Source organism: Corythoichthys intestinalis, chromosome 9, assembly GCF_030265065.1.
Source record: "Corythoichthys intestinalis isolate RoL2023-P3 chromosome 9, ASM3026506v1, whole genome shotgun sequence".
Taxonomy (NCBI): domain Eukaryota; kingdom Metazoa; phylum Chordata; class Actinopteri; order Syngnathiformes; family Syngnathidae; genus Corythoichthys; species Corythoichthys intestinalis.
The window spans coordinates 15,947,426-15,975,337 of NC_080403.1; the positions used below are offsets into that span (position 1 = coordinate 15,947,426).

Genomic DNA, 27,912 nt, shown 5'->3' on the forward strand with positions numbered 1-27,912 from the left:
AGAAATTGTTATTTATATGACAAACATGACGTGCTTTTATTTTGAAATGTTTACCGGAGGTACGTTCGCTAAACCGCTAACCGAAAGCTTTACACTCTGTAAAAAAACATTCTTCGTCATTGTTTGGGGTGTCACTAATAGATTTTTTTTTTGTTAGCAAATGCTGTTAACTAGCTGTTGAGTGTTATTGTATGACTGATTGGAACTGTACTGCATTGTTTCGCCACAGGGTGTGCTGTCGTGTATTTTATGTTCGTTGCGAAGAAGAAGAAGAAAGTTAAAAGAGGCATTAGCGGCCTGTTCTCAACTTCTCCCTCACTGCACTTTGGCTCTCATGGAGAGCACGTTCGCTCATGTGTTCGAAATAAACGATATCCGACGTGCAAAGTAGCAAGTGAGCTGTAAAAATAGCGAGCTTAATGGCGTGAAAAACGCGGGAGAGCTAAGTAAAGCTAACGAACAGCTAAGCGGAGCTAAGCAATGCTAAACTGAGCTAAGCTAAGCTAAACGACGATAAATGAAGCTAAGCGACTGATACTCAGTCCGTCGTCGTGGATATTGTAGTGTGTGTGTGTGTGTCCATTGCGTGTGTGTGGGGGAGAGAATCTAAATGCAGCATTCAAATGGCTTTCTTTTTTATTTTGTTATTTGTTTGTTTGGTATGCTGACATAATGATACATGACGAATAGTTGGGGGTGCTGCTGGCTCCGGTGGCCCAAGCCGTTGCTCGTTCGGGGCCCCCTACTGGTTGGGGGCCTAAGGCTACTTCGCCTGAATAGTAGATCCACCTATGGATGAGGTGGGGCTGCAGGTGGATTGTTGCGACTCTTCTGGCAAGATGAACAATTTTTTACCGTCTCTTATATCTGTTTATCTAATCCTGGCCACCAAAAATAACGTCTTGCCATTTCTTTCATTTTAACAATACCAGTGTGACAGTAACAATCTGATTTTCCGTCCACACTCATTACATGCTCTGTGTGCACTTCACTGTCATCTTCGGAAGTAGAGGTATGATCACTTGCTACTGCTTTGACATATTTCTTCTTCTTTTCGTCATCCATTTTCTTTTCTTCGTCTATGCTTTTTTTTTTTTTTTTTAATTCGAACAGGCACCCTCAACATGACCCTTCTTTCCACAATTACGACAGTTCATTTCTTTGCACCAGCAGGTGGAGGAAAGATGCACCGTTTTACCGCACCTAAAACAGGGACCAGCAAGATTGCTTTGGGTTCTTGATACTCGGTATATTCTGCTCGTTGTGTTCAGCTGTTGAGCCTCCTCTGAAGCAATTTCCATTGCCACACTTATTTCAGCGGCTTTCTTTAATGTCAAACCACTTTCTGTAAGTAGCTTCTTTTGTACTGCTTCATTTCTTAGTCCACATACCAAGCTGTCTCAAGACATTACCAAACTCACAATGTTCAGCAAGCTTCCGCAGCGCTGCTACAAACATAGTGACAGATTCCCCCTCCTCCTGATTTCTTCTGTGAAATCGGAATATCTCTGCAATTACAAGGGGCCTGGGTGAAAAATTTGCATTAAGTTTCACCGATCTCCCTGTACGTTTTGCTACCAGGTTTATGTTGAAGCAAGTTTCTCAGTAAATTGAAAGTCTTTGACCCAATATTGCTCAAAAACGTGGGCACTACTTCATCTACCGCTACAGTGGGGCAAATAAGTATTTAGTCAACCACCAATTGTGCGAGTTCTCCTACTTGAAAAGATTAGAGAGGCCTGTAATTGTCAACACGAGTAAACGTCAACCATGAGAAACAGAATGTGAAAAAAAAAAAACAGAAAATCATATTGTTTGATTTTTAAAGAATTTATTTCCAAGTTAGAGTGGAAAATAAGTGTTTGGTCACCTACAAACAAGCAAGATTTCTGGCTGTCAAAGAGGTCTAACTTTTTCTAACGAGGTTCCACTCGTTACCTGTGTTAATGGCACCGGTTTTAATTCATTATCGGTATAAAAAACACCTGTTCACAACCTCAGTCAGTCACACTCCAAACTCCACTATGGCCAAGACCAAAGAGCTATCAAAGGACACCAGAGACAAAATTTTAGACTTGCACCAGGCTGGGAGGACTGAATCTGCAATAGGTAAAACTCTTGGTGTAAAGAACTCAACTGTGGGAGCAATTATTAGAAAATGGAAGACATACAAGACCACTGATAATCTCCCTCGATCTGGGGCTCCATGCAACATCTTACCCCGTGGTGTCAAAATGATAACAAGAATGGTGAGCAAAAATCCCAGAACCACACAGGGGGACCTAGTGAATGACCTACAGAAACCTGGGACCACAGTAACAAAGGCTACTATCATTAACACAATGCGCCACCAGGGACTCAAATCCTGTACTGCCAGACGTGTCCCCCTGCTGAAGCCAGTACACGTCCAGGCCTCGCTAGAGAGCATTTGGATGATCCAGAAGAGGACTGGAAAATGTGTTATGGTCAGATGAAACCAAAATAGAGCTTTTTGGTAGAAACACAGGTTTTCGTGTTTGTAGGAGAAAGAATACTGAATTGCATCCGAAGAACACCAAACCCTCTGTGAAGCATGGGGGTAGAAACATCATGCTTTGGGGCTGTTTTTCTGCAAAGGGACCAGGACGACTGATCTGTGTAAAGGAATGAATGAATGGGGCCATGTATCGAGAGATTTTGAGGTAAAATCTCCTTCCATCAGCAATGGCATTGAAGATGAGACGTGGCTGGGTCTTTCAGCATGACAATGATCCCAAACACACAGCCAGAGTAACAAAGGAGCGGTTTCATAAGAAGCATTTCAAGGTCCTGGAGTGGCCTAGCCAGTCTCCAGATCTCAACCCCATAGAAAATCTGTGGAGGGAGTGTTGCCCAACAACAGCCCCAAAACATCACTGCTCTAGAGGAGATCTGCATGGAGGAATGGGCCAAAATACCAGCAACAGTGTTTGAAAAGCTTGTGAAGAGTTCCAGAAAACGTTTGGCCTCCGTTATTGCCAACAAAGGGTACATAACAAAGTATTGAGATGAACTTTTGGTATTGACCAAATACTTATTTTCCACCATGATTTGCAAATAAATTCTTTAAAAATCAAACCATGTTATTTTCTGTTTTTTTTCCCACATTGTCTCTAATGGTTGAGGTTTACCCATGTTGACAATTACAGGCCTCTCTAATATTTTCAAATGGGAGAACTTGCACAATTAGTGGTTGACTAGATACTTATTTGCCCCACTGTATATCGTTAGCTTCTATGAAAAAGACAAACCGCTCCGTGTATGAGCTCCACTGTTCCACAAGCTCATGAAAAGCACCAACAGAGCCGATAATTCCCGCAATAGCGCCTGGTTATACAGCACCTTCACGCTCCTTTTGAAATCTCCGCTCGTCCCCCTCCTCACGAAAACGCAACGTGAAAGCGGAGCCCCGCGACCCGCAGCAAACTCCAGTAGTCGTCCTCATCACTTTTTGTTATGGCATCAATCTAAGTACATTTAACGCCAAGACTTGAGTGGAACAACATTTCTTTATCCAATGTGCTTCTCATCACGTGTGCACACGACTCATCACTTAGGTTTCTTTTTACCGTAATACCACAACAGGGAGCACACAACTATGGCGCACAACAGCAGTGTGACATAAATATATTACAACTTCCTGTACAATTTGGGGCATTCTGGGATCACTTCCTGAACATTTATTAATTTGCTGCCACCCTCCCACTTCAAACGGATCGGACGTCTATTAGCAATCAATTCAATTCACAGCAGAGCAATGGCACTGAAAGAGTTCATCTTGGTAGTACAGTACTACAGTGGCATAAATCCAGCAAGTCAGCGCAAATTGCTTGCCAACAGCTGGCCTAAATGTACATTGCAGTAACAGCTCTATCTTTATGACGGCGATACTGCCGATAGACCTGAAAAATGTCCACAGAAAGTTTGATATCATTTTGGTGATATGTACCATCGTATTGGCCTGCATTAATTTATTGTGTGTTTTTGTACATGTGTGTTTGCAGGCACTTGTTTACTACACAGAGAGTTTGCGGAGCACAGACGTGGCCACGCAGCGGAACTCCTGCTTGGCACTCAAATGTTTGGCGGTAAGAGCCATCCTCTAAACCACAGGTGTCAAACTCAAGGCCTTGGGGCCATGTCCGACCAGTCTGCTACATTATTTTGTGTGGCCCTCTAAAGCAGATCATGTTTCATTCTCAAATACCAAAAGGAAGGTTCGTTTCTACTTGTCCTACAGTTCTTTAAAAATTCATAGCGTTCACAAAATAAAGGCTGAAGGAGAAAAAAAATAGTTTTTCCCTCTTTTCACTGGTTCTTTAATGAACAGGAGACGACGACACACAATTATGGAAGCAAAAAAGAAAGCAAGAATCAGCTAAAGAAATTACATTTATTAAGAAAAGAACAATTAAAAGCTGGCCGGCCAGGACTAAATTCCTCTGAGTGCTCGAAGATTTAGCCCAGACCTTTCAACACATGCACTTTTTGTTATTCCAAATGCGAATAAAGCAGGCACCCATGTCAACTCATGAAAATGGAATTTTACTAGCAGCTGTTATGTTCTCTGCTTTGACCTTGCTTCAGAGAAGAAGCTGAAAGCTGCACTCTAGCTTATCTAAATAAAGTCAGAAAGAAGATAAATAATATAGAAACGAATATATCAAGTAAAGTCAACAAATATAAGGGAATAAATATTTCTACAAGGCGCCCAAAGTTTCTGGCAAAAATACAAGTACAAAGTAGTAGTATTAATAGTCAGGGGTAGGGGTGTGACAAAATATCGAAATGGTGATATATCATGATACTTTGTATCCCAAAAGGTTATCGAGATGTTCCTGCCAAGAATCAAGATATCATTTTAAAAAGGTGTCAAAAGAAAAAGGAACCAACAAGTTGCTACCAAAATCTTCCACTATAATAGTGTCTCAGTTAACTCTAAGGCTGCCTTGACGGTGCTCGACACCCAATCCATTTAGACTGGGAACATTCGTTCATTCGAAACCAGAGCATTTACAGTCATTCTGTCAGATTTTCAGGGCATTTATAGGTCACTTGCTGTTCATTTTAGGGCATTTCCAGGTCATTTCCTGTTGAGTTTGAAAGTAACAAGTACAGTGGGGAGAACAAGTATTTGATACATTGGTGATTTTGCTGGTTTTCCCACTTGCAAAGCATGTAGAGGTCTGTAATTTGTATCATAAGTTCTCTTCAACTGTGAGAGACGGAATCTAATACAAAAAAACAGAAAATCACGTATGATTTTTAAATAATAAATTTGCATTTAATTGCATGAAATGAGTATTTGATACATCACAAAAATCGAACTTTAATATTTGGTACAGAAACCTTTGTTTGCTATTACAGATACCAAACTTTTTCTGTAGTCCTTGACAAGGTTTGCACACACTGCAGCAGGAATTTTGGCCCACTCCTTCATGCAGATCTTCTCCAGAGCCTTCAGGTTTCGGGGCTGCTGCCGGGCAACACGGACTTTCAGCTCCCTCCATAGATTTTCTATCGGGTTCAGATCTGGTGACTGGCTAGGCCACTCCAGGACCTTAAGATACTTCTTACGGAGCCACTTTTTAGTTGCCTTGGCTGTGTGCTTTGGGTCGTTGTCATGCTGGAAGACCCAGCCACGACCCATCTTCAGGGCTCTCACTGAAGGAAGGAGGTTGTCAGCCATGATCCGGCGATACATAGCCCCATCCATCCTCCCCTCAATACGGTGCAGTCGTCCTGTACCCTTGGCAGAGAAGCAGCCCCAAAAAATGATGTTTCCTCCTCCATGTTTCACGGTTGGGATGGTGTTCTTGGGGTTGTACTCATCCTTCTTTTTCCTCCAAACACAACGAGCCGAGTTTAGACCAAAAAGTTCCATTTTGGTCTCATCCGACCACATGACCATCTCCCATTGCTCTTCTGGATCATCCAGATGGTCAGTGGCAAACTTCAGACGTGTCTGGACATGCACTGGCTTCAGCAGTGGGACCTTGTGTGCACTGTAGGATTTTAATCTATGACGGCGTAATGTGTTTCCGATGGTTTTCTTTGAGACTGTGGTTCCAGCTCTCTTGAGATCATTGACCAGGTCCTGCCGTGTAGTTCTGGGCTGATCCCTCACCTTCCTCATGATCAGTGATGCCCCACGAGGTGAGATCTTGCATGGAGCCCCAGAACGAGGCAGATTGACCGTCAACTTGAACTTCTTCCATTTTCTAATAATCGCTCCAACAGTTGTTACCTTCTCACCAAGCTGCTTGCTTATTTTCCTGTAGCCCATCCCAGCCTTGTGCAGGTCTATTATTTTATCCCTGATGTCCTTACACAGCTCTTTGGTCTTGGCCATTGTGGAGTGGTTGGAGTTTGTTTGTTTGAGCATGTGAACAGGTGTCTTTTATACAGGTAACAAGTTCAAAAAGGTGCAGTTACTTCCGGTAATGAGTGGAGAACAGGAGGGGTTCTTAAAAAAGAACTGAGGGCCGAAATATTTACTAGTTGGTAATGTATCAAATACTTATTTCATGCAGTTAAATACAAATTTATTATTTAAAAATTATACAATGTGATTTTCAACGTTTGTTCATTGGCTGCCATCCCTCCCACTTCAAACGGATTGAACGTCTACTAGTGATAAACTCATTCCAATTCACAACAGAAGCTTGTTTTTCTGTTTATTAGTTGTTTTTAGAATATCCTAGAATGATTTCCAGACCAATGTATCGATAATTGTTGTATCGCCGTATCGTCAGTTCATCGTTATCGTGAGCTTTGTATCGCAAACCGTTAGTGGTGTCAACAATAATCGATGCAGCGATGAATCCCGATGCGGGGCATGGACGATTCGATTCGATGCGGGCAACAAGCCAAATCGATTTAGCGCATTTTAAAATATATAAGTACGTTCAAAAGTCTTCCCTGCGCAATTCCGCTGATGCAATGGATTTGGTTTCCCTATTTGTATTATTATTGTCATGTTTCATTTTTTACACACTGCATAACTCTGGTCAAGTTTCCCACCAACCTTAGGTGCATCAAGAATCTTTCTTGCTCCCTCTTTCTCCGCTTCAGCCATTATTATGTTATGTCCTATTTCTTAGAGGTTAGATCTTGTGCCTGAGTTCGGGCCCAAAATGTTAAGCATTCACGTTCGGGTCGGGTCGGGCCGCCCCGCACCGGACTAATAAATTATAAAAAAAAAAAAAAAAAAATTTAAATGGGATAAAACCGAGAGCAGGCTCTCTGTATTGTGCATTTGCTGGTGCACTCACATGAAGCAGTGGCGCCGCCCGCTTTTTCTTCTTCTCCTCCGCTGTGGCGCTTGCGATTTGTTATGAAAGACACTTTTATTTATGCACACAAAGGCAACACAAATGTGATCCTTTTGAATCCTCTCCTCTATGTGTCTGCAAACTCGTTTTTTTTAAAATTTTTTTATATATATTAAACTTTCCCAGCGTTATTTTGTTGTGTAAATGATTTTATAAAGATCACAAAAATATGTAGAATATTTAAATATTAAGAAAACTTGCGTTTTTTTTCTGCCAACTGAGAATTCGTAACGAAAGACACTTTTTTATGCACACAAAGGCAACACAAATGTGATCCTTTTGAATCCTCTCCTCTGTGTGTCTGCAAACTCGTTTTTTATATATATATATATATATATATATATATATATTATATATATATATTAAACTTTCCCAGCGTTATTTCGTTGTTTAAATGATTTTATAAAGATCACAAAAATATGTAGACTATTTAAACATTAAGAAACATGCGTTTTTTCTGCCATCTCGAAGAAATGAAAATAAATTGCTGCTGCTGCGGGGGGGGGGGGGGGGGGGGGGGGGTTTCGCGTCACTCCAAGCCAGGTCGGGCTTTAATACCAGCGGGCCGTGTCGGGTCAGGCTGGATTTTTTAGGCCCCATCTAACCTCTACTATCTCTCTGCCCTCTCAATTGCAAAAAAAAAAAGATATTTCCTCATGTTGAAACAGATTGTTATGGCTGCTAAAATGCTGCTGCACTTCATTTTAATTCATTATTTTTTATTGTTATGTGGTAGTTACTGATTGCATTTCTAAGTTGATTGCACATATATAGTGGGCTAGGCCAACATTTTACTTTTGTTCTACATTGCAATTTAGTTGGATGTTTTGTTTGCAACTGAACTGATCCCTGGATTGATATTGCGATAAAGATGCTGCTGCACTACAATATTTTCTTTGTCGCTTTCTTTAATATTTACTTGAATATTTTTATCGATGGGTTGTTGTGACTAAAATACAGTGACTGTTATTACTGATTTTGCACAGTTCAGATGTTGCACTGTGTGAAAGGCTGCTACTGTGTGTAAAAAAAAAAGAGAAAGCCCTGGTCTCATTCAAAGCACCAATTAAATGCTGTGATCTGTTGTTTTTTTTTTTTTTTAATATATATCTAAAAGTATTTTCATTTGACTTCAACCAGGAGTGACACAAGAGCCAATAAAAAGTTGTTTAATGTCTGACCGCTTGTGTTGCCTTATGATTCCCGAAAAATATGCTTTGCTTTAGAATTTTAATGCATCCCAGGCTTTAAGGCATCGCGATGCATTGCCGAATCGAACCGAATCGAATCGTGACCCTCTGAATCGAATCGAATCGTGGCCCTCCGAATCGTAATCGAATCGAATCGTGAGGGCAGTACCGATGCACACCTCTACAAACCGTATTGTATTGTGAGGTACCAAGAGGTTTCCACTCCTAGTCAGCGGTGACAGTGGCAAGAATTTCTTGCCGGAACTCCATAACATAAAGTTCGGCACGGAGCCCTTTTTTTGGGGAGACGGGAGGTGGGTTGGGGCTCAAACCTCCTAAAACCACCGATATGCTAAAACTGCTTTTGGCACTGTTATAAGTATAGCACACAATAAAACGCAAAAGGTTTCACAAAGGTTAGCACGTTCCCCTCATTTATGAGATTAAGGGTTCAATCTGGCCTTCCAGTGTGGAGTTTGCATGTTCTCACCATGCCTGCGTGGGTTTTCTCCTGGTACCCCCAAAAACATACATGTAGGCTGATCAAACACTCTAAATTGTTCCTAGGTATGACTGTGTGTGCCTCCTTGTGCCCTGCGATTGGCTGGCATCCGATTCAGGCTGTACACCATACACTGCCCATAATTAGCTAGGATTGGCTCCAGCGCCCCTGTGACCTTCGTGAGGATATGCGGCTCAGAAAATGAATGAATGAATTTGTAGGTTTCACACATGCATTGGGCTGCTGCATTACACTGGAACAAGTTTATATATGAGAAACTGATTTCCATTAAAAAATGTATTTTTTAACTGATTTACAAAATTCCTCATAATTTTAATTTTTGTATTTCCTCAAATCTAAAAGAAAAACCTCAATTTTAACTATTCAAGAACATAGGCTGTACTTTAAAATTGAAGATAGCATAGCAGACTTTTTTAGAGATATAAGTAACGTACATAAAAAAAGTACAAATGACTTACATTATGCACAGTGAAATGGAATATATTTTGAAGACAAAGCAAACATTGACTTTTTTTTATTATAAGGAAATAAAGAAGTAACCTTAAATAAAAATAAAAAAATAAATGTAACAAAATAAGTTCAAAGTGCACATTAACATGGAAGATGTTCTGAACCACCCAAATAAAATAAACCTCATTCAACTCTTTCCTTTCTCTTAAAGATCTGATCAATTTTCCGTTGCATGGCCCATTTAATTCAACAAGCTTTTTCACCCCTCTATTTGCTGTTCCAAAAAAACATTTGAGACAATCACAGCTAACTAGCCATGCTGATCACATGTCAGTATGTCAGCCAATTGAACGGAAAGCAGAGTCCAATTTTTGTTTTTGTTTTTCTGCGTTCCCTGCAGTGCATGTGCACTCACTGTGTGTGCAGGGCGACGCGACTTTTCAGACAGACACTGGGAAGAACTACGTAGAATAAATGAATAGTAAATATCAGTGGAAACGTACGACGCTCGAAAAGGTCTTTATTAAGCTTGTTGTTAAAACTTGTGTATGTACAGTGGGGCAAATAAGTATTTAGTCAACCACTAATTGTGCAAGTTCTCCCACTTGAAAATATTACAGAGGCCTGTAATTGTTAACATGGGTAAACAACCATGAGAGACCGAATGTGGAAAAAAAAAAAAAAAACAGAAAATCACATTGTTTGATTTTTAAAGAATTTATTTGCAAATCATGGTGGAAAATAAGTATTTGGTCAATACCAAAAGTTCATCTCAATGTACCCTTTGTTGGCAATAACGGAAGCCAAACGTTTTCTGTAACTCTTCACAAGCTTTTCACACAGTGTTGCTGGTATTTTGGCCCATTCCTCCATGCAGATCTCCTCTAGAGCAGTGATGTTTTGGGGCTGTCGTTGGGCAACACAGACTTTCAACTACCTCCACAGATTTTCTATGGGGTTGAGATCTGAGGACTGGCTAGGCCACTCCAGGACCTTGAAATGCTTCTTACGAAGCAACTCCTTCGTTGCCCTGGCTGTGTGTTGGGGATCACTGTCATGCTGAAAGACCCAGCCACATCTCATCTTCAATACCCTTGCTGATGCAAGGAGATTTTCACTCAAAATCTCTCGATACATGGCCCCGTTCATTCTTTCCTTTACACACATCAGTCGTCCTGGTCCCTTTGCAGAAATCAGCCCCAAAGCATGATTTTTCCACCCCCATTCTTCACAGTGGGTATGGGGTTCTTCGGATGCAATTCAGTATTCTTTCTCCTCCAAACACGAGAACCTGTGTTTCTAGCAAAAAGTTCTATTTTGGTTTCATCTGACCATAACACATTCTCCCAGTCCTCTTCTGGATCATCCAAATGCTCTCTAGTGAACCGCAGACTGGCCTGGACGTGTACTTTTTTCAGCAGGGGGATACGTCTGGCAGTGCAGGATTTGAGTCCCCGGCAGCATATTGTGTTACTGATAGTAGCCTTTGTTGCTGTGGTCCCAGCTCTCTGTACGTCATTCACTAGGTCCCCCCGTGTGGTTCTGGGATTTTTGCTCACCGTTCTTGTTATCATTTTGACGCCACGGGGTGAGATCTTGTATGGAGCCCCAGATCGAGGGAGATTATCAGTGGTCTTGTATGTCTTCCATTTTCTAATAATTGCTCCCACGGTTGATTTCTTTACACCAAGCGTTTTACCTATTGCAGATTCAGTTTCCCAGCCTGGTGCAGGTCTACAATTTTGTCTCTGGTGTCCTTCGACAGCTCCTTGGTGTTGGCCATAGTGGAGTTTGGAGTGTGACTGACTGAGGTTTGTGGACAGGTGTCTTTTATACCGATAATGAGTTAAAACAGGTGCCGTTAATACAGGTAACGAGTGGAGCCTCCTTAGACCTCGTTAGAAGTTAGACCTCTGACAGCCAGAAATCTTGTTTGTAGGTGACCAAATACTTATTTTCCACTCTAATTTTGAAATAAATTCTTTAAAAATCAAACAATGTGATTTTCTGTTTTTTTTCAAATTCTGTCTCTCATGGTTGAGGTTTACCCATGTTGACAATTACAGGCCTCTCTAATCTTTTCAAGTAGGAGAACTTGCACAATTGGTGGTTGACTAAATACTTATTTGCCCCACTGTAAATCTGAAGTTAGTAGATTGTTCTTATTGGAGATGCACGTGTGGCAGCGTGGCAGGTTTTTTTTTTTGTAAACATGGGGTTTTGACAGTTGCCATCATATTTTCAGGATCAAAGCACCGTATGCCAGAACAGCGTTCCACCATTGTATGTTATGGCGGAACGCCGATCCGGCACGTTCCGGCCCACTTTCATCCCTGTTAGTAGTACAAATGAGAAGTGCAAAGTACAATTCCACCAAAACATGACAAAAGACTTACCCATACATTTTCAATGCCCCAGTTCATTTCGAATGGCATGTTCAACTCCTACAAAAACGTTTCCATTGCCTCATATTTATTTTCAACTTAGACCTGTAAAAAAAATAAATAAAAAATAAAAATCTCCATTTGTAGTCATTTTCACTGACAAAATAACACAAACCAAAAGTAAATGGAAGTGATCCAAAATGTGCAGGAAATTGCTCTAAAATCAACAGAAAGTCCCTCAAAACCCTGAGGAAGTGACCTGAGTAACCTCAAAGTCAGCAGGAAGTGACCTGATATGCCCTAAAATCAAAAGGAAACAACACAGAACATATACAGTCACCTAGGAATACCTATAAAAGCCTACAGAAAATGACCAAAATCGAAAGGAAGTCACGTACCCGAAAATTAACAAAGTGACACAATTAACGCACTACAACAGGCCTTCAATAGCGTACCGCACGTAACACGTCACATTTGCTCATTAATATTCATGACATTAGCAACTGTTGCTAGGGGGGTCAAACTCGCGTTTGTCCCTCATTCTAGATACATGTAAATAGTGTACGAACGAGATGTTTACTGAGCTAAACCTGCCAATTCTGTCTGAAAATGATGTCCCCGGTGCCAAATTCACTCGTAAAGATGTGGCGAGAACATACAAATGTTCGGTTAAAGAGATGGCTTGTGTGTCGAGGGCTGAAAAAAAGCCGACCTGATCCAGTTGTAGCTTTTATATGGACACCTTTTTCTTGTGTCAATTGCCTTACGCCACTGACAATGACTTTCTCCTGTTTCGACAAGATATCCTTTACCACCATATGCCCAGGCTTTCTTATATACTATATCCTCTGATTGTCTTACGTCTTTGACCGTTCTTGGGGTTAATTTATATTGCTATTTTTGGGTAGCAATTTTACACTTCCAACTTACTAAAGTTATTTCTTTACAAGAGAAAATGTAACAACATTGGCAGTCAGATACCATTTTAATTTTTTTCAAGTCACTCGTTGTCAGACAGAAGCAGCACGGAAAAACACCACGCTAAAAAATATAAATATCAAAATGGCTTACCTCTTCGTGGCAGGCTGTGGCAAGCAATGGATCAGCATTGTCATCTGTAGGACCATGGCCGTCAAAAAATGTTTACTGCATATGAAGGTGAATGGCTTCACCTTGCTGGCATTACACTGGTCTTTTGGACGTCCACACAAATTGATCCATTGTTCACATTTTGTCCTCAGAGTTTTGGGTTTCAGGAAACGTATAAAGAAAACATCCTTCATACATCGTAATGTTCAAAGTCATTTCTACAAGTTCAATAGCAGCAGTGTTTACTCGGCATGTCCTTTTTTGCAAGATTACCGGCAGAAAACAAGCAGTACTAGCATGAGTTTTTTGCGAGTGCGCTTCTATGTTGACCCCTTTCCGGTTTACGATGGTGACGTCAAGCAGCCTTGCAGTCTAAAAACAGCATTCGTGCCGTTCGCTATTAAACATATAATCCATTTGGACTGGGAGGGGATGTTCATTTGCCCCTCCCAACCCAAATGGTTTGGACGACCAGCACTGTCAATGGCAGCCAACGAGTTTAATACTACGGTAGGATATAGTTGTGATTTTTGGGACTTGATTGTATTTCCAGGCCACAGAGAGTTTGGACCACATGGTGGAACTACGCAGATGTCCAGATGAAGATGTTCGAAATGCTGCCAAGGAGGCCGTCCTATCTTTCGGTACCTTTCGCCTGATTGGCCGGTGTCTTTAATTCCCAGCGTATTTATTAGTTGTCTTTTTGTCAGGCAAAAAAGGTCATGCGGCTTTCCTGAAGTTGGAGCAGTTGGACTTGGAGATACAGGAGGACTTTTTCCAAAACTTGGAGACAGAGATCACTTTTCTATGAGGATAACTTGTTTGTTTGCGTCTTGATAACCGATGTACAAGTTTTGATATATATTTAAAACAAAATAAAATCAATTTAAAAAAAAAAAAAGTTTTGCTGTTGATATGGTCACCTGTTACTAGGCAGACTTGACCACACATGAAGCAGTCTTTAAAGGGAAAATTCAGAATTGTTTACATTAGGCTTAATCTTCAAGTTAACAGGGGTTTAATTAGTCAGTGGAGTTGATTTCAACAAATTCCGTGCAGTTATTTGTTTCAGGGCTCCGAAGTGGCTAAGCTAGCACGAGTCAACGAGCCTGTCCTCGCATGCCAATAAAAAAACATGCATGAAAATCACAGATGACCCATGAAATCTATACATTTGGCTATGTTTTCAGGATGGGAGAAATTGAAAATTATCTGACAGAATTGCAGGGGTGCCAATACTTTTGGTCAGCACTATTAAGAATAATCTACCGTAATTACAAATAAACATATTTTCTCAAGTTAGAAAATATTCTGCTCACATCATCTATACTGTGGACATATTTAGCCCATTGATGTCTGAATTTTAATTTAACAAATCATTTTTAAAAATTGGTGGAATAAATAAGTGCATGACGATAGCATTTAAAAAAAAATAGAAAATTGGACTGGGGAAAAATAAAAATAAAAAGATAAACAAATTTCAATAATAAAAAAAGGAGGCATTAATAAATGGATCCATGGTTTTCAGTCCCTGCTAGTTGAAATGGATTGGAAATCTTTTTAGAATTTGTAATTTTGATCAATTTTCTACATTTTTCATTTTAGAAAAAAATATTTTAAAGGGTAATTTAAATTAAGGATATTCCATTAATTGTGCTGTATTTATCAATTCACGGTAACTTTTTTTTTTAATCAATACTATTTTCACATACTTATGGATTCACCTTGTTTTTGAAATATAATTGAACAAATTCAGGCATCACAGGGTTAAAGCAGTTTGATATTTTCAACATTGACTAAAAATATGAATTCCACAGCTAGCATGCTCATCCAATAACACTCCCCCCACCCCCAAAAAAAAAAAAAAAATACACACAAAAACATTGGAGGAAAAAAAAGCTTTTATTTCACCTAAAAACCAAAACCAACATTGTGAAGCAACGCGCAGCTTCAAAAAAAAGTCACGTCGCTTTCCAGCGTCTTTGCGCGTGTGTTGAAAATACTGACAATCACATCAAAGCGCATGATCAGCGTGTACGTCAAGTCCGAGGAAAAGGAGTGGTCGCCGATGCTGATTGTCCGCCGTGTCAAAGATTGGGAGTAAACGCACGTTCTCGCCCGAGCGTACAAAATGTCCTCTGCCGCCCCCGTTTCAAGTCTTTCTGTTCGAGATTATCGTGAATCCAGCATGGCGGCGGCGAGGGGGCGTCTAGGTGCCCACGATGGCCGGGTCGTGGGCAGCGTGCGGCAGCGCGGTGTCCTGCAACCAACATGCTAGTTTATTTTCAAGCACACAATACACTTGCTTTTCTCACCGTACTTGAAGCGCTGTGCAATAAATTTGTAAAAATCTCCTAATATGGGCTATTTTATTTCATGACATAATATATTTTGAATTACTTGGTACAAGAATTATGAAAGCTTTCCCCCCCACTCACTTTAATTTTCAATTGATAGTAAAATGATCTGACGAAAATGTTAAATGCATCTTAGTCTTGCTGCAATTGAAAATGATACAGAAGCTACAGAACCATACATATATTTGCTCAAATTTAAAAAAGGTATACATAGTGTTTGAATTTTAAGAATGCTGTATATTATGATTCACTACAAAATACTGATATTGGAATGAATGGTGTTGTCTGTGTGGATTATCAGGGTCTCTTTTTTTAAAGATTAAAATGAATAAAATTTAAGACCCATTTCACATTGATGCCAGCACAAAACGTCCAAAAGATTTGAAGGAAAATTGGAGGCCTGGAATTACTTGCAAAGTATATGAATTTATTCACAGTTCTTTCACACTGTGGTACAAAATGCACAACCTAACCAAAAACACTAGAACTTACACTTTGGTGAACCAGCATGTGAACCACAAACGGCATTTGCAGCTGGCATTTTATGACCGCCTTGTGCTTTTCAGATTTACAATGTGATTCCAATGCCTTGATACCCAACATTTCAAGTTTTCAAATTTTCTTTGTGCATCATACTAGTTTCCCTCCACCGGCTTCAAACATGCACTGAATTACGTTCTCAAGCCAGAAATCATTAAATTTGCACTTACCCATGTATATAACTAGTGTAAATCAGTTCTGTTAAAGGGAACCTCGGACTTAAAGACCTGTAGGCTCTAATAAGCCATAACTGTTCTATTTAATTAAAATATTAGAAACATTCTTGCCATTGATTTAAAAATGTACAAAATTTAGTATATGTTTTGACCTACGGAGTTGCCATGTTTTACGCGCGGAATGAACGCTGAAGGTGATAACGCGGTGGACTGGACTGGGAGAATAGCTGTGCTAGCTGGAAAGCGAAGCTAGTATGATGACTGACATGCTTTTGTCACATTATGCTGTTGGTCAGATTGTTTCTTTACAGAGCTGTGGGATGAGTTCCCGACACCGTACCAGCATCCAATTCCAGCTCATCAGCAATGCCTTTAAACTAGGGATGTCCTAATCCAGGTTTTGGCACTTCCGAACCGATACCGATATTGTTTTACACTTCCGATCCGATACTGGCCTATCTGAGCATGTATTAAAGTTTCAAGTTATTTAGCCTCCTTACTTAGTTGTCAGACTCATGTTGAAAAGGGTTTTAGCACTCTTGATAACAACTAGCCAGCTGAATTAGGCGAGTTTGAATAACACAATGGTTGGTACCAAGAAACTGACCTGTTTATTCAGTGATAAACACAAAACATTATAAATAACAAAAAGAAATGGCATATTCTGTCAGTAAAACGTGCAAATAATATTGTAAACTGTCTTAAAAAAGCAAAACACACAAACAACCTCAGTGGAAAATATTAACTCAGCATCAGATCTCTGCTCTTGAACAACTGTACCAAGGCTTTATAAAAATCAGTGCAAATAATACTATTTTAAACCAAAAATGGCTTCTACTCCCCAATCTTCTCCACACTTTGTTGCCCCATCTCCATCTATTCTACACACCCCCTTCATCTGTTTGCCTTGGATGGAGTCCCAGCACGATGGGGGGATTTTTTTTTTTTTTTAACAAAGACAAGCATTTCAAGATGCTCAGGTGACACCTGACATTTTTACCGATGAACTTTATATTTACATTGCAGTCATAATGTACGAGATGCCACGAAGGTAAATTGGGAGACGGTAATGCTAGTGTGCTGAAGGTGTGCCGTAAAAATCTGGTTTTTAGGGAAACCAAAACAAAAACGGGAATGGATTGTGTAAATCGGTGCGCTGGAAAACCCGGACCGGACTTTGGAGAAAAAAAAAAAACTGGATCGGCAGTCTGGATCGGAATTTTTCCATGTCGGCCAATCTGATAGCAATGCGCATTTTTTTGCGCATATCGGCTGTTGATCCGGTCCAAATATTGGATCTGGACAACCCTACTTTAAACCATAACAAGACGACTTGCCAAGATATTGATTTGCTGCCATTTGACAGTTTGCATCCTTGCTTTGTTTTTTTTTCATTCTATTGCCTCACGTTTTTCCCCACGAGTTTTTTTTTTTTTTTTATGTATTGATACAGACTGTCACTGACCCTTGTTTTGTCTCCCTTTTCGCAATCACGTTTTTTGTGTGTTCAATAAACCCTTTTCCGCAAACCCTATGTTATTGTTGTCTGCTTGCTGTCAGAAGTGAGGCGCGTTTTCTAATTTCGCGGTCAAGCTGGCCGCACTTTCTTTTCAGTTGCGTTTCCATTTCAGGTGTTACCGCACAGACAGACAACGCATGTGGGTTGTGATTGCTTTATAGAGAAAATCATGACTAACGTCACACGGATGTATAGTCCTGTCATGTAGACATGTGCCGATTACCGGTTTCAAGGTATACCGTGGTCTTGAAGGGGGTTTGTATCGCTTTCACTGGCACTATATAACTTTGAGGAGGAACCCTGCCACACATAAAAAACTACACACGTGCATACATCACTTTCTCCTTTCCCCATTCGTTATAAAGACGTAAGTTGATCCAAACACTTTCGCGTGATTTCTGCAAATATGGCAGAGCAACAAAAGACACAAAAAGTTTTGTCCGAGGAGACAAAAAAACAACAACAAAAAAAACTCACTCGCTGGTGTGAACTTTACCCGAACTCGATAGCGAGTCAGTCGCTGATGAAATTGGGTGAGGGGGGAACAGAGGGCCAGTGGGGGAACATGGTAAAAATCGTCATATGATCTTGTTTAACCACAATTGGAATCATTACCTCATCACTAATCATCCTTCACACAGCCACTGGAAACAGAATTGTCGTTCAACTGCTGGCAACACAGAGATCAGTATTTTGCGATGCTGTGCGCTGCTTCTCATGGGAAATGCAGTCTTCCTTAAGGCAAAACACTACCGCTTTTATCTACCTGCACCGCTAAAATCGACCAAAACTGAAAGTTCCCTAGTGCTACTTTAAGGCCTTATAAACCAAAGTATTGGCTTTTAAACTAGCAATATTAAAATTTCAATACGCATACGTATTGCTATTTTCAAATGTTTTGAATGCATTACTCACAGTTGGCAGTGGAAGTTCATTGGCTAACAGGGAGATCTTGTGGACGGTTAGAGGTATTAATATAGCATATGTAATCCCAAAGGCGACGCAAATCTGGCGCCATCTGCCGGCCACAATATGCTTTGCAAAAATAACTGGCTAAACGATAGACATGTCGATAGGAAGTTTGATATTGTTTTGGTGATATGAACAGTGTTGTGCATGAACGCGTTCAATGAACGATCGTTCATGAACACGTTCATATTTTCGGCGAACGTGAATTGAACGCATCATATTTCTGTCTCATGAACGTTACTGTGAACGCGCTCATTCTAGCGGTTGTGAGCGGTGCGCATAACTTCGTTCATGAGTTTATCACATTTAGAGCCTTACCGACAAAACTGCATATAACAGGCATGAAAATGGGTCAGGGGTTAAAAAGGTGAGAAAGGTGTGGAGGAAATATGTTCCGGCGTTCTGCCAAAATGTCCTCTGTCGGCGAAACGTCCTACATGTGGCGAATTAGACCATTTTAATTTTTCACATAAGACTTAATATTCGAGCGGGGGTTTAATTAGTTGAAGGAGTTGATTTCAACCACCATTGACTCGCACTAGCTTAGCCACTCCGGACCCCTGAAACTAACAAATAACTGGCAAACTGCACAGAATTTGTTCAAATCAACTCCAACGACTAATTAAACCCCGGCTAACTCAAAGATTAAGCCTAATGTAAAAATTCTGAACTTCCCCTTTAAAATAAAGACCATTGAATATGGCCATTAAAATGTTGTCTATAAAAGTTTTAGAACAATAAAATAAACAACAAAAATGAATGAAATGAACAAGAATCCTTCAAACTATTTCATAATGGGTCCAAATTATTTTTCGAACAGATCATGTGACTACAGCACCTTAGAGACAGCCGTTTGCATTGCTTAGCCAAAACTACAGCTGAGGAGGCAAGATGGGTATTTAGAATTTCTTTAAACCTAAGCTTTCAAAACTTTCAACAACAACTGAGCTTGAACCGAGGATTGAGCACGAGCAGTATCAAAAAGTCCTGGCTTTCGTGTTACCTGTTGTGCTGTAATTCCAAGTGGTGCTTGAATTGGATGCTTATAGCGGTCGACAGTCTTTTTGAGCCAGCGCAAAGTTCGCAGCGCACGGAGATATTTTTGTCATCTTTACTGGACAAAAATGTGACGTAATGGCTGTGTTTCCAGTGTGCAAATGCAGCCGTTTGTAGTATATCTCCTGCCTATTTCATTGCATCCTGGAGGGGAAGCAAGGCTGTGTTGTTTTGGCCGCAAACTCCCAGCGCTCACGGCTCACGCATCATGGTAATACACGTGACCCTTTTTTTTCCATCCTTGATTAGAAAATGTGACATGTGATGTCACTCCCATGACTACAGTATTCTTCATTCTACATACATTATGGGGCAATAACAAAATAGTAATGCACAGGCAGCAAGGAAAGTAATTTTACTCAGATTACTGATTTAGAAAAATGAACGCGTTAGATTGTTCTTTACTGAAAGAAAGTAATTAGATTACAGTTACGCATTACTCACATAACGCGTTACTGACAACACTGCTTTTATAATTACCGTTAAATACACAAGCTTGACGCTACCTTAACGGGAGCTATTTTTTCACCGGACGCTCTGGCAGTGTTTAACGCAAGCTGCAACAAACGGCAGTAACTTTGTCATACCGCAAAATATGAAAACGATTAAAACCATTACTCACCAAATTCAATATGCTGGCGAATGCATTCATCTAAAAAAAAAAATTGGGAGTGAGACCTCACCTCGTCCAGTGAACGTGAATTTGTTCTTAGGACAAGATCATCTGTCGCAATTAGCGATCTTTGACGCTCTTTTTCTCCTCCCCACATACAAACTTGATTCTCTCTCAGCGGCTGTGATTAACCTCAATGAAGTTACTCTCCTAAGTAAGCCTTGCCTATCATTCGTCTTTGTAAGTTTTTAGTAACTTTGTGTATTGAATTTGAAAGGAAAATGTGTGTTTTGTTTTTGGCGAACTTTTTCATGAAGCTAAACTGTTGAAGCGACTCACACGTGGAAAAATACGATTGTACAACGTTTTAAATGTATTCATTTGGTATATTTCAGTTACCACGATTTGAGAGATCAATAAATTGAAGAATTTACGCCTTGCGTTTGGAGTTTTTCTTTTTGGGTTTGCTGGAATAGCGTCACTGACACTCGCAGCATCAAAAAGAGGAAGGGGTAAGTGCTGCCACGCCAAGCCACTTCTGGCTGCATTTACGACACATGAAAAATAACGAATACGTACTACTGTATGACGGAAAATTTTAGTGGTTTTGTAACCGCCACGTTTTCATAGCATGGTAAACCGTGAAGGTAACCGGCACATGCCTACACCCGAACCCCCCCACCCCCCACCCCCCTTAAATGTTTTCTCCTCGGATCTACACGATTCACGTAGGTCATCCTTTTTGACTTCAAAACGGCGAATTTCGTTGAAAGGTGAGAGATTTTCATGCCTGATATAAAGCCATAGGCTAAAAACACACAATAAAAAAAAGTAACCTTAATAGCGGAAAATTATCCAACCTGGCAACCCAAGCTGCCTGTCACGGCCGTATTGTTTAAGCAAATACGTCATCACAACAACGGCAGCATGGACACAGAAGCTGGCAGCTCTCTAAACCCGGCCCGCTCAGAGCAACTTTCTACACAGTACCAGCATTTAAGAGTTTTAGGAAAAAGTCAGTACCGACCCGGATGGCAAAAATACAACATTTACTTGTAAACTTTGTCCACCTGGATTGAAGAAGACCGTCCGTACGTCGGTAAGTCTTTAGCCAACCTTAAACGGCACATCGAAATAAAGCATGCGACAAGCCTTGCTAGGTATCTGCGACTGCGAGCATGTGCGATCAAGAAAGAGACGGCAACGGTTGGCCAGAGCAGTACCTCTGCCACCCAAATACCGCTAACAGCATACCAGAGTGGCCCCGTTTTCTGTCTCTCCCAGCCGCAGCTAGACAACCTAGTTCTGCAGTATATTGTGGCAGCACAATAGCAGCAAGGTTTTGCTTATGCTTATGAAAATATACTGTAAATAAAAGCTGTAGAGCTGCTACTGTGTGGACTGAATGAGTGGCAGCAAAGCATGGAAATCCCAGTAATTGCCCACTCATTGCTAGTGTAAACCCTGGTTGGACAAGGATTTGAAATTGAATATGAAGATGAATCTGACACATAGTTTCAGTATTAAAAAGGATACATGAATTGCTGTCTGTGGTTCTATATGGACACTGCCAATAATAGCTTGCAACAATTTTTGGCGAACAAAAAGAACTGAACTACAAAAGTTCATTTTTTGGAACCATGAACTTAAGTTCAAAATTTTGAATTATGAATTATGAACTGAACAGTTCATTTTAAAATTTGTGAACTGCAATTTGAACTAGTTCATGTAGAAAATGAACTTTCCCAACACTGGATATGAACAGCCACATCATACAGCACTACCTATTATTTATTCGTAATTTGTAAATTATTTGGTTTTATGCTTTTGTTTGTATTTTAAAATAAAAACACATAAGTAAATTACAATATTTACTGATTTCTTTCCATTTTTGTTCATGTAGAAACAAAATAGTGAATCCTTTCCCATTTTGCTTTCAAAAATTTTAAATGATACCTAAATATATAAATACATGACATGATTTAATGATTTTCAATTTTTTTTCAAAATAAGCATATTGAGTGAATTCTTCTTTTCTGCCTTTTTTTAAAATTACAACTAAATGCATAAATAATATTTACTAATTTCGTCCATTTTTTTCACCAAGTAAAAGCAAACAAAAATAAAGAGAAAATTTACTATGAACGCACTCAAAAAAGAATAAAGGACTTTTAAGCCAACAAAGGATTCATTTTGTGGATCGATTTGATGGTCAATTACCTGGCAGTGGTACATGAAGCAGTTCCCCCAGCAGCTGTAGCAGATGAGGAAGAGGGCTGCGAGGAAGACCAAGGCACAGATGGTGCACGGCTTCCTCTCCAGCAGGAAGCTGAGCAGGTAGAAGCCCATAAACATGGAGTGGCTGAACCACAGCGCCGGGTTGAGCGGCTTGGGGATCAGCAGCACCGGCAGCAGCCACTGCAGGCAATACATGCTGGAATCGAGGCCGAAATAGGGGAGGGTTGGCGGTCCAAAGCGGGCGTCTTAGCGCCGGCTCGCCGGGAAGCGGAAGAAGGCGACAAATGTCGCTGGTGTCAGCTCATCCCTGTGCGTGCACAATAAAGACAACACATTTTTGGATCCTAGCCATCCCATTTCGAGGATCTGACCCGACCTGATAATGTAATAACCGTACAATTATTTGCAATTTCGTTGTACTTGGTGCAACAACAAATAAAGTTCTATTCTATTCTAAGTGGGAGGGTCAGTCCAATGTACATTTGCTGCCACCCTCCCACTTCAAATGGATTAGACGTCTCCTACAGATAAACTCACTTAAGGAAAAATATATATACACGTTTCTCTTCACGTTTTAATTTTAAAAATTAAGTAATTTGACTATAGTTCCCAAACTTCGATAAATAACACCTAGAATCCAATTCGATAGCAGTAAGAGAACAAATCACAACATGTACAATAACGACCAAACTCAAAAAGAGCGCTAATTTGAGTGAACGTGTCAGCATTTAAAATGCTGAAAATATTACAAAGTCAAGCAACACATTTTAATACTTCGGAAGGTCGTTAATGCATGATTCGGCCGCTTTGAGAAGCCAGGTTTTATTATTTCTATGAACGAGCACTACTTCGTTCTACGCTATCGGCTTCTACAAACACCACCAAAATGACTAACGCCCAAAAATAAAAATGCAATGATTTCCCCAAATGGCGAATAATTATAAATAATGACGTCGACCAAAGTCCATTTAGGACATAAGCTAATTAGAAGTATCCAACACGAGCATCTGTAACGGCTTCAATTTGTAAAATAAAGTTTAAAGTCAAGAAACAAACCTAAACAATTCGGTATTGCAGAATTGCGACTATTTTCAAAACATTAGACTTAATTTTCACACCTTTTTAAATACAAAAAACGCCGTCATTACTTGCGTAGCCCACGTCCCATATAGGAGCGTTAACGTAGCGTGCTAGCAACGTTAGCAGCCTCTTAACCTAGCCTGTTAACAACCAAATGTAGAATGGCGTTATTAAACACCTAACTATTAAATACCAGCTAATTATGGTTTTTAATTTTCATGTTCTAACAAGGTCACTCATTGCGGTGGAATCCCGAAGGCCGGTGAAGCCGCTGAGTGCTGTCGACTCTCTCTGGCGTCGCACAAAGGACTCAAACCAACATAAATGCGGATAAACAATTGCTTTCTAAACACTCGACGGAAACACAAACAGACAAACCTGACAGTCTTTTGCATCATTATGAGGGGAAAGTGTAGAACAAGATGAGTCTGTTCCGTTTCACTCCACTACTGCGTATGTTCTTGCTAACGATGTAGCAACACGGATTAGCAGCTCCAAGGACCCCGGCGGCAACTCGGCAAACTGTCAGAGGTGCCTGTGGATTCGCCTGCAAACACCTTTTAATAAACTGAAGACTGACACCTTTAAAAATAATACTGATAGAATATAATGGCGTTTTACAGCAGCAAGCAATGCTTGAATAACGAGAGAAATATTACTGGGGGCAACTTTTAAGCCATCGTGAGCAGTGTTGTCACAGATTACTTAAAAAAGTAATTTAATTACTGATTACCCCTAAAATAAAGTAAACTAGTTCCTTTACTGATTACTTTATCATCAAAGTAACTAAGTTACTTTAAAAGTAACTTATCATTTACTTTTTACCAATTTTTCTCCTTTGCTGCCTCAACATAAAAATGACAACAAAAAATGTCATCGCATGTAATTGAATTTTTCACATAAGGCTTCATCTTTGAGTTAGCGGGGGTTTAATTAGGCGATGGAGTTGATATCAACCACCATTGACTTGCGCTAGCTTAGCCACCCCGGAGCCCTGAAACTAACAAATAACTGACAAACTGCACGGAATTTGTCCAAATCAACTCCAACAACTAAATAAACCCCCGCTAACTCCAAGATAAAGCCTAATGTCAAAAATTCTGAACTTCCCCTTTAAAATAAAGCCCTAGCTGTTAAAATATTGTCTATAAAAGTTGTAAAGCAATAAAACAAAAAACAAAAATTATTGAAATGAACAAGAATCCTACAACGTATTTCATAATGGGTCAAAATCATTTTTTGTGCTGATTTTTCTAGCACTGAAGACACTAGCTTTTGCTTTGCTAAGCCAAAACTACACCTGTGGAGGCAAGATGGGTATTTAGAATTTCTGTAAAACTAAGCTTTCAAACGCAACCAACAAGAACTGAGCTTGAACAGTTTTATACAGTATTGGCCAAAAGTTTGGGGACACCTCAAAGGTGGACATTTTGAAGAATGTAGAATATAAAACCTGTTTTCAGTTATTTCACTTTTTTTGCCATTCAACATGTTCGTTCATAGTTTTGATGTATTCAGAGAGGATTTACAATAGTAGGGAAAATATATAAAACGTAAAAATGTTTAGGTGTGTTACGGTTAGTATTAGGCTACCATTTTTTGGCTACCGATACTGATCCCGACACCCAACTGTGTTGTATCGGCCGATGCTGTACTGTACCGGTGTTCTGCAATTCCTTCTACGCGGCGAGACGTCCTACACAATGCTCAGTGCCCTTGCGCAAGCATCCACGGGCACGTGCACATCAGTTAAAAGCGACGAGTACTCACTATTTTTGTTTTTATTGAGTTTTTTTATTACCTTTTCATTGCCTCGAAATACTTTTTGCATGTATTTCTCTCTAATACTTTTAACCATTGTGTTTTTTGTGGTAGCTTTAAAGCAGAGTGTTGATCTGTTGTCCACATCAGTCACGTACCATTTTTAAACCGTGTTTATTTAACTACATACACTGCTGGCAAAAAGTATTGGCACCCCTGCAATTCTGTCAGATAATGCTCAATTTCTCCCAGAAAATGACTGCAGGTACGAATGCTTTGGTATTAATATCTTCATTTATTTTGCTTGCAATGAAAAAAACACAAAACAGAATGGGAAAAAATTAAATCATTATTATTTTACACAAAACTCTGAAAAATGGATCGGACAAAAGTATTGGCACCCTTTGAAAAATTGTGATGCTTCTCTAATTTGTGTAATTAACAGCACCTGTTACTTACCTCTGGCACATAACAGGTGGTGGCAATAACTAAGTCAGACGTTTAGCCAGTTAAAATGGAATAAAGTTGACTCAACCTCTCTCCAGTTAAAATGGAATAAAGTTGACTCAACCTCTGTCCTGTGTCCTTGTGTGTACCACATTGAGCATGGAGAAAAGAAAGAAGACCAAAGAACTGTTTGGGGACTTGAAAAGCAGAATTTTAAGCAAGCATGGGCAATATCAAGGCCACAAGTCGATTTGCAAAGACCTGAATGTTCCTGTGTCTACCGTGTGCAGTGTCATCAATAAGTGTAAAGCCCATGACACTGTGGCTAACCTCCCTAGATGTGGACGGAAAAGAAAAATTGACGATTGAGGTTGAGATTTCAACAAAAGATTGTGCGGATGGTGGATAAAGAACCTTGACTAACATCCAAACAAGTTCAAGTTGTCCTGCAGTCCGAGGGTACAACAGCGTCAACCCGTACTATCTGTCGGCGCCTGAATGAAAAGGGACTCTATGTTACGATACCCAGGAAGACCCCACTTCTGACCCAGAGACATAAAAAGCCAGGCTGGAGTTCGGCAAAACTTACCTGAGAAAGCCAAAAAACGTTTTGGAAGAATGTTCTCTGTTCAGATGAGACAAAGGTAGAGCTTTTTGGGAGAAGGCATCAACATAGAGTTTACAGGGGAAAAAAACGAGGCCTTCAAAGAAAAGAACACAGTCCCCACAGTCAAACATGGCGGAGGTTCCCTGATGTTTTGGAGTTGCTTTGCTGCTTCTGGCACTGGACTGCTTGGCTGTGTGCATGGCATTTTGAAGTCTGAAGACTACCAACAAATTTTGCAGCATAACGTAGGGCCCAGTGTGAGAAAGCTGGGTCTCCCCCCTTGGACAAAACACATTTCAAAAAGCACTAGAAAATGGTTTTAGAGAAAGCACTGGAGACCAAAGTGGCCAGCAATGAGTCCAGACCCGAATCCCATAGAACACCTGTGGCGAGATCTGAAAATGGCAGTTTGGAGAAAGCACCCTTCAAATCTCAGACAACTGGAGCAGTTGGCCAAAGAAGAATGGTCTAAAACTCCAGCAGAGCATTGTAAGAAACTCATTGATGTATACCGGAAGCGGTTGTTCGCAGTTATTTTGTCTAAAGGCCCATTTTTAGAGTTTTTTGTAAAATGGTAAAAAAAAATGTTTTTAAATCATTGTTTTGTGTTTTTTCATTGCAAGCAAAATAAATGAAGATATTACTACCAAAGTATTTGTAATTGCAATCATTTTCTGGGAGAAATTGAGCATTATCTAACAGAATTGCAGGGGTGCCAATACTTTTGGCCAGTACTGTATAACTATTTTCTTCAGGCATTTTTTAGTACGTTTAGCCTGTATGCAAAATAAGTTGAGTGCGCACCGTAGTACTTTGGGTGTCAAATTCGCTTAATGTAAGACGTTTCGCCAATGTACGACATTTTGGCAGAACACTGCTACCAGGTTTTTTGATTTTTTAAAAAAAAATCTTTTTTTTTCCCTTTTAATATTAAATTACTGCATATTTGGGAACTACTGGGGGCAGCGTGCCTCAGTGGTAGTCGTTTCCAAACCTGTAGGTTGTGTGTTCGATTCCCTGCCATGATGACTTCGCAAAAGAAAGCTCAGTCTTGTAGTGATCCTGGTCCAGCCAAAAGAAAAGCAATTTCAATGGAAAGCTTTCAAAACTTAACGTGATAACAAGATCGACAAGACCTCAGAGAAACTAACCTCGGTAAAGATATTCTGCATTTAGAACAAAATCCTCTGTGAAAAAAATGTCTGAATCGCGTTTTGCAAACCTTACGCTAAAAGCAGTTTTGTGTTGACACAGACTTTACATCGCCAACAGTCAAAGTCCATGAAACCAAACAACTTCTGATTCACGTAACGTAAAAATAAGCATTGTAACAAATTTAATCTCGGAATGTTCTGACTGTTATAGCAGTGTGCCCAGGCGGCCAGCTAGGATTGGGCAACCATCGGTTGGAAACTAAATCTCGAAAAGCACATATTGCACATCATTGCCACGTTTTTGTTTAGTACTCCTACGATGTCATTGTACTGCGGTATGGGTACTGAACGCGGTATCACTTATTATTGTTACTTATAATACAAACCATTTGAAAGTCCATCAGGAT

The 27,912-nt window shown here is 40.1% G+C and overlaps 2 protein-coding genes across 3 annotated transcripts in view; one reads left to right on the forward strand and one right to left on the reverse strand.

The window, feature by feature from the left end:
- The window catches only part of ripor3 (RIPOR family member 3), a 48,021-nt gene extending 33,150 nt beyond the window's left edge, over positions 1 to 14,871 (forward strand). For both annotated transcript variants that reach the window (XM_057845643.1, XM_057845644.1), the window contains 3 exons: positions 4,023 to 4,106; positions 13,542 to 13,632; positions 13,699 to 14,871. In XM_057845643.1, the coding sequence (XP_057701626.1) occupies positions 4,023 to 4,106; positions 13,542 to 13,632; positions 13,699 to 13,799 (276 nt within the window). In that variant the 3' untranslated portion in view covers positions 13,800 to 14,871. The remainder of the gene's footprint in view (positions 1 to 4,022; positions 4,107 to 13,541; positions 13,633 to 13,698) is intronic.
- On the reverse strand, positions 14,868 to 24,059 carry blcap (bladder cancer associated protein). Its single transcript, XM_057845645.1, has 3 exons — positions 23,915 to 24,059; positions 22,439 to 22,763; positions 14,868 to 15,248 (listed from the first exon to the last, which is right to left on the reverse strand). Exons 2-3 carry the CDS (start codon positions 22,649 to 22,651, stop codon positions 15,198 to 15,200), a joined length of 264 nt encoding a protein of 87 aa, XP_057701628.1. The 5' UTR covers positions 22,652 to 22,763; positions 23,915 to 24,059; the 3' UTR covers positions 14,868 to 15,197.
- Positions 24,060 to 27,912: the final 3,853 nt, after the last annotated feature.

Bases quoted from the DNA above. Each gene is read 5' to 3' on its own strand.
- blcap (XM_057845645.1), bottom strand. From the start codon at position 22,651: ATGTATTGCCTGCAGTGGCTGCTGCCGGTGCTGCTGATCCCCAAGCCG. The intron at 15,249-22,438 runs GTAATTGACCAT...TGTTGGTTGCAG, and splicing joins GCTTCATGTACCACTGCCAG to GACACCGCGCTGCCGCACGC.